Below are 14,788 nucleotides of genomic sequence, written 5' to 3' on the forward strand. Positions count from 1 at the left end.
TCTCACTTATATTCACTTGTATTTTATATACCACTATGGAATATTAAAGTAGAAATGCAACGAGGAAAAAGATACATTCAGAATTATAGTGCTCTCAGTATAGGTGACTTCTCCATTTTGCCTCTAACACAGCAACCTACTTTTGAGAGGTATTGGAGAAGACCAAATGTCTCAGTGTTGCTCTTAATGCCAGGATCAGTAGGAAAAACAATGAGTTTTTAATCTAAGTCTGTGATCAGTGCCAGAAAAATATGATTGTCATCTCTGATTTACATTCCCTTTTGCCATGTTTGTTAGTTAGTCTCTTGGCAATGAAAGTGAAGTGCCAATGAAATCTCACAGCACATTTTACAGGAAACTTGTAAAGCATGCGAAGAAAAAAAACAGGCCACGTGGTCATAGCAAAATCTACTCCCTCTATCTTTTCTGCCAAGGGATTAAGATTGAAGGCTTGAGGTGAATAAATCTCAGATTCATATTTTATTTAGGATTCATGTGATACAATCTCTATATAAGCTTTTGAAACCTCAGTTTCTTATGGTTCTTATAATACCATATATTATAGAACTTTAAGGATTAAATGAATTGGTACCAATGAACTATTTTGTGACAATTCTAGATAAGTATATTTGAGCAAATGCTCACCTCTTCCTACACAGCTTCTTCATTTGTCATTATTATAAATCACTCTTTATTCAGGATAATAGTTTGTGTGTAGATTACAGGTTCTAGTAATAAACATGAAGGAGAAATAAATTACATAATACATACACACACACACATATATATGGCACATACATAAGAAGGTTTTGTGAATCATACTCAGATTGTTTCTGAAAGACACAGAACATATAACAAGAATTTTACATTATAAATAATGAGATTTAGAGTCCTCGTCATAGTAAAAGTTATCATTAGGGACACGATCTGGTAGAGAGAAGAGCTCTCCTTACACCCATTTTCACTTGACGTATAAGACAAGGTATTACAGTCATGGGGGGCTTATCCACATACATAGGATAGTCAAACAAGAGTATCCAATTCAGATTAAAGCATTTCGGGTAGTATTAAGAATGCTACCAAGAAAGTATCCTGGTAAAATATTGTGCTCTTCCTTGACAACTTACAACATTGCTATCATGTGATCAAACCTTTGTATTAGAGTGTAAATTATCAGCTGTATGATGTGATTGTCTCCATCTGTGTGATTTCATTCTCTTGTATCTGAGATTAACACACCACTATATTTCCATAACAACTACCTTGTGCATTACTTCTGTTGTCTTTGTAAAAACAAGGAGGTAAACTAACTTTTGCCTGATGAACTTGCTTTCTGCTTTCTGGAATAGACATGGAGGGAGTGTGGCAGGTACTTTATCAGAGTTTCTGTCAAAGTTATCATACCATACTTAAAAAACTGGAAGGATTGAAAAGATTTGATTTCTTAGGGTGATATATTGAATTAAAAGATATATGACTATATTAGTCATGTATTTTGTAGGTGTAACTTTTTGGCAGATGATATCCAAATAGAAATTCAAAAGGAAAATTTAAGCAAACACTGTCTACTTTTTCTTCCCATTAGATAATCGATCTAATTTTTTACTTTCCAAAACTCTTCCCTTCTTTCCTATTCTGTTGTTTCCTGCCCTTCCACGATATTGTTTCAAAACAAACCACTATAAAACATACATACTCTCAAAACACTGAGAGTTTAAGCATCACTTTTTTAAAATTTGCAGTGAATACTATACCATAATTCATGCATACCCATAGTTATAAATAGCTGGTCCTGTTGCCACTCAGTAATTTATTTTCTTTAACTAAGCATTGTAAAGGAAAATATTTACTCTGAAGTACAGTGGTCTCAACCTTCTTAATGCTATGACCCTTTAATACAGTTCCTCTTGTTGAAGTCACCCTCAACAATAAAATTGATTTTGTTGCTATTGCATAACTTCTATGCACTGTACTGAATTGTAATGTACATATCTGATATACAGGATGCCTGATATGCAACCCCTGTGAAAAGTTGGTTCAAAGCCTTTAAGGGTCTCAAGCAGAGGTTGACAACCACTGCCCTAGAGTCTCCAAAAACAATGAAAGACTATTGCCATTGTTGCTAGTTGTCTCCTTGAACTGGATGCTAAGACCCTATTCCTTGAGATGTTCTATACTTTGCTTACACTACTTGAAGAAATAATTTCAAGGCAATGCACAAAGTTTTTCCTCCTTGTTGCCTAGCTCTTATATCACTGGAATATGCTACCAGATTGCTGGGAAGAATTATCACTTAAAGTCCTACTTAATTGTGGACTCTGCAAGCTTCATAATGGAAGTGACAAACAAAAATGTGGCACAAATTAGTTAATAATAAAATCATATTTAAAAAAATATTATTTTTATTAAAGATATATTTTTATGTGTTCTGATGTTTGTTTTTCTCCCATAAGTTTTCCCAGATCCTCCTCATGTCCCCACTCACACAAATCTACAGCATTTCTTTCTCTCTAATGTTAGAAAATAAATAGAAAACAAAAGGAAAAAGGCTAAACATAGCATTAAGAGATTAAAAATCTTCCAAACACATCATTAAGTTTATTTTGTCTTATCTACTTTCTGCTGGGCATGTCACCTGCATTGAGTGTTGTTTGTAAGTCTAATTAGACTCCATTGGAGAAGACTAATTTTCTTTTGAGAGCAGTTATCAATATGAAAATAGTTCATAGATTAGGAATGGGGTCTTGTGTCCACTTTCTCTCTTAGTCCTGGGAGTCTAGGAAGCCCATCTGGCTTAGACCTGTGCATGATGCCATATGAGTCTCTGTGAATTAGTATGTACGTCAGCCCTATTCTGTCCTGAAATTCTTATTTCTTTGGTGTCTGCAATTGTGACTGGCTCCTACAATGTTTCTTCTTCCTCTTTTACAAAGTCCTTAAATACCAGTGGTGTGGGGAGAAGGGGTTGTGTGTGTGTTTGGGGGAGGGGGGTGATGTGGATTTGAAGAGAGATGCTCAGTGGCAAAGTACATTTGTTCTTGCAAAAGGTCCAGTGTCTTTTCTCAGCAACAAAATGGTGCCTTACAGTCATGCCTAACTATAGTTCCAGAGGATCCAATACCATCTTCTGACCTCCACAGACATTAAACACACATGCAGTTCACAGATACGTCTGTGATTCATGCAAGCCAAAACTGATACATGTAAAATATAATAAATAAATAAAAACTTAAAGTAAAACTTAAAATCAGATTTCTTATTAGTCTCAATCACAGTTGTTATTGGGAGCATAGATAAAACCTTTGAAGAGAAAATTCATAGGCCTAGGTAAAGAAAAAATTTGCCATTGCCTTAGTAAATAAGAATGCTATGGAGGCTAAGGTGCTTATTAACATTTTTATTTATAAGATTAGGTTATTGCTGCTGTCAAATACATTTGAATGATATATATTTATTATTGTTGGTGGGGCTGTGGTATCTATCTCTCTATATCTATATCTATCTATATCTATCTATATCATCTATATCTATCTCATAAAACACCAGTCATGCTCTGTAAACAAGTATAAATAAAAAGATATAAGGATTCAATAACCCCATTGAAGTTATAAGACCATTGTCAAATAACACATTATCTCCTCTAAAGATGAATATCCATTGTGAAAGAGAAAGCAGAAATAATATGAAGGGGGAGAGTGTTGTGTAGATGCTTCCTCTGAGAGAAATATCATTGGATATAGAATATCCAATAAAGAGAAACAACATAATACTTTCCAGTGGGTTGTTTACATAAAGGTAAAACAACACAATATTCCCAGGGGAGGTGGAACTCTTCATTATGCATAAGTGCTTCATTATATATGAAAAAATTAACTCGAAGTTGTTTTGTGAAATCAACAATACTAAACAACCACGAATTGCTCTCTTCTTAAGAGTTAATGAGAAGTTAGACCGGAGAATATCATTCTCTCTTTAGTCAAGCCTCAAGGAAGTAACAGAAGCACGTTCAGCAGCAAGTCAGAAGCAGAGATCATACAATCAAGCTGATAGAAGAAGGAACAGGTTAGATTGTCTACAAGTCACTGAGACCAGCTAAAATCTAATGTAAAAGCAACAGCAGCTCACCAGCCTAAAGAGGATCAGACCAGCTGAAGTACCTGGTAAAGATATCCAAGCTGTCCAACCTCCTGCATGCTGTGCAGTGTGGTTGTGCCTCCCTGCTTCTGTGTCACTTTCACCACTATATGATTGGCTTTGGTGATGGAGCTGTCATGCAATAATTTCTGGGCCTTTAATTAACCCAACAACCAAATTAATATAAACAACACCAAGAAAACTAATTCATTCACCAAGTTGAACTTTAGTGGTATCTGTACCTTTGCTTGCCTTTTAATGGTATCTGCATTGCTTTGGCTTTCTTTCAAGAGAGAGTAGATATGTGTCTCAACATAAAAAGCCTGTCTCACAACATTCACAACAGTATGTTATTACATGTCTCTCTATGTGTATACAAGTATGTATATGTATATGCACACTCATTCTTGTAGAGGTCAGAGAACAACATGAAAAAGTAAGGTCTCCCTTTCTAATATGGAGGCCCCAGGGATATTCAGTTGGTCATAATAAGAAGCAAACTTCTTTACCTATTCAGCCATATTGCAACCCTCACAAGTATGCTTTTATACAGTTGTGTTAACTGAGCTTCTCAATGAAAAATATCCCTTGAATTCAGTGTACAAACCAGTCCTTATTTCGCTCGTATTTCCTTCCTTCCCATGATGAGTCAGGCAACCTATTTCTTAAAATATTTGATCATGTCATTTGTTTATACATTACTTTCTAATTCATTTTATTGTTTTCTTTTGTCTTCATGTCTCTAGAGTCCAATTTACTTGTGATTGTTCCTGATTTTCTCTTATAAGAAGCATGTCTATTATCTATGGTGTCTTTTAAAATGATATTTCACTTTGGGGAACTTAAAAAGCTCTTCAATTTTAGCAATCTTTAATAAGAAATATTATTTTAGAAGGGAGTTTCTAAAAGTTCTAATTAGTGATAAGCTGAGGGACTATGTAAAAGATAGGTAGACAGAGAAAGGAATGACAAGAAGAAAGAAACAGACAGACTTTGGTCCACAAATGAACTCACAAGTTCCTGTCCAGTGTACCAACTTCCTCTGTCTTAAAGTTCCAGTGACCATGTAGTAATAACACTGGCTCAATTTCAAGCACTCATCATATGGGTCTATTAGCACTTTCCAGATCCAATTATGGAAAGGAAAAATTTATAGCAGGAAAAACTTAAAGACATAAGTGATTAAGGCTGGTGCTGTAAATAAATGGATTGTTTTTTTTCTTATTTTAAATTATCCACAAAAAAGTGTTAAAGAAGATGCATCAATTGCAACTTGTTAATGCTGGACAATATTAATTTTTCTGTTGTAGCATATTACATATTTGACTGAAATCATTTGACTACATCATTTTGCTTATATTTTGCTTAATTTGCTTGCACTATTTTTATAATTTCTGGTAAAATGCCAGTAAAACATTGGAATACAAAGTACAAGCACATTTAGATAAAAGCAATTTCTACTGCCTGGTTTTAGTGCGTCTGTTTCTAGAAAATAAGTATAGAAAATTATTGGTGAGAGTAGATTTCCATTAGAGAGTAAAATTTATATCAACTTTGAAATTATAGTAAAGGTAATACAAGAGAGTAAAAGGGGGCTCACAGGTAGAGGAAGGAGAAAAGTTAGAGAGGGGATAGGGATATTATAGGGAGGAATAAAAATGTTTAGAGCATATAATGTGTATTCATGAACTGTCAAATGAAATCAATTAGTATACAAGTTTGCTAGAGGAAGATATCAGTCATCAACTTCTAGTCTCCAGTACAAATACAAATGCATGACCACTTGCTAAGTTCACCTAAACACACACACACACACACACAGAGAGAGAGAGAGAGAGAGACCGACACAGAGACAGCGAGACAGAGACCGCGAGAGAGAGAGACAGCGAGAGAGAGAGGAGGTAAATTTAGTTTTAAACTTTCATATCATGTCAATTACTGATTCATTTTTTTCTATTATTCCTTGTTCCTACCACACTTTGACTTTATACTGCACAAATATTTTTAAAATTTTTGTTCAGTGGCAGTAAACTAGTTGAACTACTTTTAAACACAACTTTCTCTTCAGGTTGAATAATTACAATATTAGTTACTTTTATTTATGTGAGTATTATTGAAAGAGGTAGAGAACGATTTTCTCTCAGATTATTATAAATAGAGAAAATAATTTTGAAAGTAAAAAAAAATGGATGAAAAGTATGCATTTTGGTGGTGAATGCAAACTCATTTATTTGAATTTCTGGTTCTTCTTGGATGTATAGTAACAGTGGAGAAGAAAAATATTTAATGAGTCAAAGAAGAGGTCAGCAGTGATCCAATACTGCTGCCATCCTACTGCTGTAGAGACCTGCAGTATGATATTCCTGCATTAGTAAGTATGAAGCATTCAGTGAACAAATGCTTACTGCAGCAGAAACTAATCAAGATATTAAAAGTGTGGGCATTAAAGAGGAGAGAACAGATGCTCACCAGGGCAAATCCCCTGATAAAGAACTGTCTCTTTATGTATGGACATTGGTTGTGCTTGGAGTATAATAGTCTGCCCACAACAGAAACACTTGATTTTCCGAGGAATTTAAGTGGAGCCTTAGTCACTTTATTTATCACCTATGTAATAATACAAGTTTGTCATTTAGCCTTATCTAATGAGACCTGAGAAGGGCACAAGCACTGATATTTAAAAGAGAGGAAATACATAAACTTCAAAAGAACAAATGGAATTTGTATTCCCTGATATGTGACATTAATAACTGTACCATGAGAAAGGGTGTCAAAAAACTTAAATATGAGATGAGTTAGTGTTAGACCAATACTAATTTAAAGCCATGAAATATACAAAATATGTCTAAAATGCCAATATAGAAGCTTAAGATTGAATAGTTATTTAAAAAAACTTCATAGATACATCATGCATGTATCTTTTTTTGTTTGTTTTGTTTTTTGAGACAGGGTTTCTCTGTGTATCTCTGGCTGTCCTGGAACTCACTCTGTAGATCAGGCTGGCCTTGAACTTGGAAATCTGCCTACCTCTGCCTCCCAAGTGCTGGGATTAAAGGCATGTGCCACCAATGTCCAGTTTCATGCATGTATCTTAACAGCCTGCCAAGTATTTTAAAAGACACCAAATTCTACACTAAGATCTACAGGCAACTAATAAATGTTGGCGGTCAGATAAATATTTTTCCCCAAGTAAATGCAGACCAATGCACTGTTTAGTACCAAATGTTCAATGTTAAAAACATACATACCAGTAACAAATAACATACAGACTAAGTAGATTATATTTAAGATTATCAGTATTTATGTGCATATACTACATATGTGCATATGATACAAATTAATAAAAATGTGACCATGAATTTTACAGAGAGGAGAGAATATGGAAATGCTCGATAGAATGAAATCAAAGGTTAGATTTTGCAAGTGTGTGTGTGTGTGTGTGTGTGTACAGATGTTTACTGTGTTTAAGGATAGTTCAATTGTATATCAATCGTGTTGTCTGTCAAGTGACTTTGAGAAAGTGTTCATCACCTGTGGTTTACTTTTTTAACCTATACCCAGATTTCCATCTTCCTGGCAGAATGGACCTACTGATTGCTAGAAACTTCTTGCTTAGTTTCTAATATGTTCAGCCATCTTCACCCATTGTGACCAATACCAGTACTCACTTGACTTTTGTAAACTACATGTATTTGTGAAAAATGTTTAATATGAATATCATAAAATCATTACTACATTTTATATTATATACCCATGAAACATTGACAAATCTCACTTTGAATTTAGCATTTGCAAAGAATCAATTTATTTTGAGTAAGATAACAAGTAAATCAAGAAAGAGACCAAAGACATAGAGATTCATTGGTGCCTTGAGTTTTAGATCATGAAGGACCTTCTCAGAGACAGAGGACAGGGATGGATGCTCAGCAGTTGTTGTTGTGAACATCGCGGCAGTTCACGACCTTGAGAAAATTGTCAACCTTATGTGTATCTCTGCGCATACACCGATACAGGGTTCTAAGAGCACTGTTTTTAGTAGATTCATCAGGTGATTTCAAATCTGACCACTCAGACCAGGAAGTATAGTCACTTACAATAGCTCCAGGGTGAACCTAAACAAAGAAAAAAAGGATTATTTATTTTATTGGTATTACTTGAACACATTCCATTATTTAATATGAGTGTATAAGTATGTATATGCACTGACAGCACATTTGCAGGAAAATATGTGTGTGCATTAGGAGATCAGAGGTCAACATTGTTTAAAATTCCACTGCTGACTTTTATCTTTCTAGATTTATAGTGACTTAAGAAAGATTCTTTCATTCACCAAAGACATGTCTGTGATATCTGTCATGTTGCCTTCTTAATGTTTGGACAGTAAGGAATACTCACTAGATTTCTTTATTTTTATGTAGATTCTGAGATCAAGTTCCTTGCTGACAAAAAAGACATTTCTACACTAAACAAACTTTATTAACTTCATTCTCTAAAGCTGATAAACATTGAATTGTGATTGTTAGAATATTTATTAGTACATAGCAGGTTTGTCATTCATATGGGCCAAGGTATTATGAAAGCATTAGGCCTCTAAAAGTAAATATGGTACAAGAATACATGTTTTCTGATGTGTCTTTGGTCTTAGATGAGGTATGCTCATATTGGAGTGATGGAGAAAAAGAAAATGTTTGAGCAGTATTTGTGTATTTGGTCAAAGGACAGTGAAAAGGAGTAGGATTTTCTATATTCCTAATGATCATTCATATTATGGTTTTACGGACAAATTTCTCTTATTATTCTATATTTAAACTTAACCAGTTCTCCATATTTTTCCAAAACTTTGAATGTATCAAACATATACTAGAGGTGTTAAGGTTTAGGAGTTCTAAGGCTGTTATCAGATATTCTGTGTTAGTCAGGGATATCTATTTCACCTATTGAGGCTACTTTCTGAGTTATGATGAGAAACATCTACTTTCTATTGAGAGGTCTGATGTGTGTGATTCTTAGTAAAGATCCTGAAGAAGATTGTATTTATAAATAGCAACTCCTTATTGGCAAGGCAGTGACTTAATTATATAACACACACACACACACACACACACACACACACACACACGCACACACACACACACACACCATATGAGTAGGCTTACCCTGTTGATTATGGTCCTCAGTCCCTCCATAAGCCCTTGAAGTTTTTCTTCCAATTCCTTTGTTCTTGACAGCAGAGTATCAGGTACACGTGGAAGAGTAGCCACTGCTGCCACCATGTGCTTCAGAGGCTCTTCCCAGGCTTGTAAAATAGTGATGGATACTTTCAGAAGGTCTTCTGACTAAACAATCAAGATTAATTAATTAATTAATTAATATAAGTAAAATACACCAGGGGTTGATACATGTGTTGGCTGAATGAAGGTTTGTGCTCCAGCATAGATTGATTATGACTAAACATCTAGAAAATTTTTTTAGTATATGATGTTCAACATAGAAATAATAATATTCTGTCACAGAATTACAATTTGCTCAAATAAAAGTTATTTTCATTAACAATGATTTCCTGTAAATCATTGTAAATGAAAATATGTAACACTGATCATGTTTTGTTTTTACTGTGTAGGCTACTGTTTGTAGTCCAGCTGAAATTGTTTTACTTGAGTGTTTCCCTTGTCCATGAGAAACAAAGAACTGTAAGTATTGACTGAACACTGTAGGTATCTAAGTGATGTCAATACTGTCAGAGATTCTGTGGCACAAATCATTTTCATACTAATGAACTTATTGCTCATTCATATGTCTACTTGTTCTCTTTATGTCATTGTAGAATATTAAAATAGAAGTAAAATGAAGAAAAGAAGACATTCAGAATGATAATGGCTTCAGTATACATGACTTTTTCCCCTTTCCTCTAGCAGAGAACTCCAGTGTTTGGTCAGGTACTGGAGAACAATGGTTGGGTGTTGCTACTAACCTCACCATGGAACTTTGATCTTGTAAGTATGTGCTCACTCCCTAAAAAAATACATGAATACTGTATCTGATTCAGTTTTTGCTTCCATGTCTGTTAGCTACAGTCATGGTAATGAAATAAAAAAGAAGTGCTGATGGACATTTTACAGAAAACCTATAAAGCATGTAAAGAAAAAATGTAGGCCAAATGGTGATAGCAAAATCCATTGCCTGAATCTTTGAAGCCTAGCATTTAGGATTAAAAGTTTGAGGTGGATAAATCTCAGATTCATATTCTATTTAGGATTAATGTGATTCAATCTTTATGTAGCCTTTTGTGGCCTCAGTTCCTTATGGCCCTAATAATGTCATGTATTAAGTAACTTTTTGAAGATTAAATGAGTCAGTGTTAGTGGACTGCTTTCTGAGGATTCTAGATATGAGTAAATTCTCACGCTTCCTCCACCTCTTCTTCCTTCCATTGTCATTACTCTACTCAGACTTTATTCAGGAGAATAGTTTGCATGTATGTTTCTGTTATTAGTTATGCAAATTGAGGAGAAGTAAATTACATGCTTAAGAACTGCACACATAAGAAGGTTTGTGTTAATCATATTCAGTTGGTATAAAGTATAAAGCAGTTATACTTTAGCAAAGCAGAGATATGTAATCCTCATCATTATCATGAGGAATATAACATATGTTGAGGAAACTTTTTTCACTTGAGATATAAGAGGATGCTAAGTAGTTATTGAGATCTTCATAAATAATGAAAGAAAAATAGGACCTACTTTCAAATTAAAAATGAAGAATCATTGATCAATAAGTAATATGTCTCCAGATGAGAGTTTAGTGTAACTGCAACTCTTCCATGAATAAATAATTGTAAAATAAGCCAGGAATGTCTAAGTCATATTAAAGCTTCTCAGCATATATTAATGATTAATTCCACAGGAAATGTGATAATAAAATATGATGCTCTGAATGGTCAGTTTATTAACCTGCTATCATATGAAACAAGCATTTTTCTTAAGACAAAATTATCAACCATAAAACATGATTGTCTGTCACTACTCCTTCGCTTTTTTTGTATCTGAGATGAGCTCACTTGTCCCAGTAATCACACACAGCACAAGTATGCTGTATATTAATTCAAGTTGGTTGGTTCTTTGTTTGTTTGTTTGTTTGGTTTTTTGTTTGTTTAGGTGTGTGTGTGTGTGTGTGTGTGTGTGTGTGTGTGTGTATAGCAGAAGGGAAACTTACACTTGTCTGGTGGACTTGATCACTGTTTTCTGGAGTAGGAATTGCAGCAGTGTGGCAGGGGGCAAACATCAGGCCATATGTCCGAGATGTCCTACCATACTTCATATCCTGGAAGAAACAGAAAAATTTAATTTCTTAGAAACAAGTATTGAGCAACTACATTAATGGCCACATTAGAACTGAATTTTATAAATTTTACTTATTTTAACAAATGATAAGTATATAGAATTAAAACAGGAATGAACTAAAGAGTACCTACGTGCACATTCTGCCTATTGTATAAGCAATCAAAATTTTAAACTTTCAATCCTCTTCCCTCCTTTACTATTTTATTATTGTTTTATTCTTTGTCAATGATATTGTTTAGATATAAAGCACCAAAATAAACATAGTCTAAACACTGATGGTTTAAGCATCACTAATTTTAGGTTTGAGGTGAGTGCTATAAAATAATACGTGCATTTCTTTCCATAGTTAAAAATAGCTGGTCCTTTTGGCACACAATTATCTTTTTCTTTAACTAAGCATTATAGAATTAAATAATTACACTCAAGTCCATAATCATATATCAAATGCAATCATAAAAATCTAGGTGTATTTATTCTAAGGCAATATTTATCAATGGATAAAAGAAAAATTTAAAAAGTATTATTTAATATTTATATATTAGTCAATCAAAGGCTGTAGTCACTGAAGTAAGTTATTATTTAAAGAACATATTTTAATACTTGTAATCAGTAAAATTGCAGAAGTGTATGAAGTCCTGTACAGTTGAAGTATGAGTATAAGATATGGAATGAAATCAACACTAGAATGAGATTGGCTAGGAGGCTGTATATCTACTGCAAGTCTAAAGATATAAGCTACATATTTTCAATTTTTCATGGAGGTTTCTTTGTTTGATCCTCACTGATTTGTGCTATCCCAATCAACTATGCCAACAAGGAATAGAGAAGTGTCCTTTTTAAAACCTGTCCTTCAATTTAAATGATATAGTACTCCCGAAAAAAATTAAAACCAGCAATTCAACCCTCATCATTGGTGTGTTTGAGTAGATTTCCTCCTCACATGGTTTTCTAGTTTAGTTTTACTATAATTGTACAGAAAATCATAAGGCAACTCCTATAAAACACAAATCTGCAGAACACTGAGTAAAAATTGTCACATAGGTAGGACCACTTTACAAAAGACAGAATTTTACAGTGTACCAAATTGATGCTTTTTGTACATCATCTCAAAAAAAAAGTTGTTAAAAAGTTCTTTAATAAAAATTGAACATTTACTAGTTGCTTTACATGTCTCATTTTTCACTAAACTCCCCTATATCATTGCTCCATGTTAAAATATCTGCTTTTAACTTCTAAAATCATCTGATTTGAAATTTGTCTCATGATGGATTCTGTTTGATGGGTAGGGTTTGATGCTTGCTCATTTGAAATAGAAACCAGGTCAAGAAGACCACAAGAAAATCCACAAACATGGACTCACAGGGGCTCACTGAGACTGAAATGACAATCAGAGAGCCTGCAGGGCTCTAAACCTAGGCCCTTTGTATATATGTCATATTTGAATAGCTTGGATTATTTTGTTGTAGTTGTTTTGTTCTGTTTTTTGTTGTTTTGTTTGTTTGTTTTGGTGAGATTTCTAACAGAGGGAACAAAGACTGTTTCTGACACTTTTGCCTGCTTCAGGAGCCTTGTATTACTACTGGGATACCTTGTTCAGCTTTAATATAAGTGGAGATGCCTAATCTTATTAGAACTTGATATGCCATGTTTGTTTAATATCCCTGGGAGGCTGACATTTTCTGAAGGGAAACCGAGGAGGAATGAATCCAAAAGTAATAGGTGTGGTGATGGTGATGGAGGAGGTGAAAGATGGGGAAAGAAAAAGGTAACTGAAGTCAGAATATAATATATGAGGGAAAAATAGATGATAGATAGATAGATAGATAGATAGATAGATAGATAGATAGATACTTACAAATTCCATGAACACTTTCGAAGCAAGATCATGGTTGTAGTGTGACAACTGAACCACACGTTGGTATAGGCTTCCAGTGGACACACCATAATTTGGTAAGGAAGTCACCTGCTCCCAAAGAAGCAAGTTTGACACTGCCAGCAAAAGGAGTGCTCCATCTATAAAGAGAAATGACACTGAAATGACCTATTTAAATGACACTGTGGAGGATATACTGTCTTTTCATAGTTTTCTGTGATACCATACTTGATTCTGTACAAGTGGAATCTGAATTCACTTTGCCCAAAGAGAACACATAAGTGGGTAGAGATATTTCTCTCACACACAGATTAAGAAGTAGGAGGATTACCTCAGCTTGGGTTTGCCTTAGCACAGCTTCTCAAGTTTGTACACACTGAGATTAACACTGAGATAGAATCCTCAAGCCATTCTCTGTGTACTTTAAAGAATTGGAAATTTATGTTCATTCATCACTTCATTAAATAAATTTTAATTAGTTCATTAATTGATATTTCTTGCAAATACCATTTGAAACTTGAGGTGACTCATTAAATTAAGCCTTTTTTTTTGCCATTTATTGCACATACTAAATTGGTAGTCACAAATATACTATCATTGTCTACCTAAGATTCCAGAACCTAACTCTTCCTCAGGTAGAATTATGAGCAAAGAGTGATCTAAGCCCTCACACCCTATAATGCTACTGCTTCTTTCTGTGACTAACACAAATAAACCATTGACTCTTATGTTCTCAATAAAGTTCAATTTCTCAACTTCAGCAACAAGATCATTTTTTGTTGTCTTGTGTCTTGTTCTGTTCAATATTGTAGAACATTATAACAGAATGTAAATTTGAAACCTGTAACCATGTTCGTCTTTGACCTTGTGTCAAAGAAAAATTAAAACAGTAAGAAAATGCAAAATGTCTATGGACTTTGCATTTGCAACTTTCCTCAGACACGGTAGATGTCCCTAGAAAATCATCGATCTCAGAACTGATTCAGCAACTCCTGACAAAATTTTAATTCTCATTTCAATGTGGATATATATCTGGTTAGTCATGGAAAGCAACAGTTCTCCAAATATTACAGCACCTAAAACAACAAAGACTGTATTCTATTCAAACCATCATCATGTGAAAGCATAGTTACGAAGCAGAATGTGGGTGCAGAGCTACTTACAGAAGGAGCATGGTTGGGTCAAAGACAGCTGCATCTCGGAGGAGTTCTCTCGAAGTGCTGACAACACCAGAAGGCTGCTGCTCCCCAACGAAGTGCTGCCTTCCCTCAGCTCTTCACCTCCCATATATACTAACAGATTCCCTCCAAGGTCATGCAGGTCACCAGGCAGAGGGAAGTATGTGTTTTGTCAAGGTAAAGGTTCTTAGATTATATCCCTGTAGGAAGTACAAAAATATTCCTCACTGTTGTCACAGTCCTGTTTCTGGATGAATTGTTTT

General features: G+C 34.3%; 1 protein-coding gene across 1 annotated transcript; it reads right to left on the reverse strand.

The window, feature by feature from the left end:
* Nucleotides 1–8,057: 8,057 nt before the first annotated feature.
* Nucleotides 8,058–14,544, reverse strand: LOC117714198 (prolactin-3B1-like). The gene is made up of 5 exons (XM_034510882.2): nucleotides 14,511–14,544; nucleotides 13,330–13,487; nucleotides 11,347–11,454; nucleotides 9,291–9,470; nucleotides 8,058–8,246 (listed from the first exon to the last, which is right to left on the reverse strand). The coding sequence occupies exons 1-5, from the start codon at nucleotides 14,542–14,544 to the stop codon at nucleotides 8,058–8,060; spliced, it is 669 nt and encodes a 222-aa protein (XP_034366773.1).
* Nucleotides 14,545–14,788: the final 244 nt, after the last annotated feature.

The sequence above is a fragment of the Arvicanthis niloticus genome, chromosome 8 (genome assembly GCF_011762505.2).
Source record: "Arvicanthis niloticus isolate mArvNil1 chromosome 8, mArvNil1.pat.X, whole genome shotgun sequence".
NCBI classification, from domain to species: Eukaryota; Metazoa; Chordata; class Mammalia; order Rodentia; family Muridae; genus Arvicanthis; species Arvicanthis niloticus.

What these genes read in the sequence shown, in the direction of transcription:
- LOC117714198 (XM_034510882.2), bottom strand. Translation starts at nt 14,544, where the DNA reads ATGCAGCTGTCTTTGACCCAACCATGCTCCTTCT. An exon ending in CGAAAGTGTTCATGGAATTT is followed by an intron (nt 11,455 to 13,329) that starts GTAAGTATCTAT and finishes TGTTTCTTCCAG; the next exon opens with GATATGAAGTATGGTAGGAC. An exon ending in ATCAAGTCCACCAGACAAGT is followed by an intron (nt 9,471 to 11,346) that starts GTAAGTTTCCCT and finishes TTGATTGTTTAG; the next exon opens with TCAGAAGACCTTCTGAAAGT.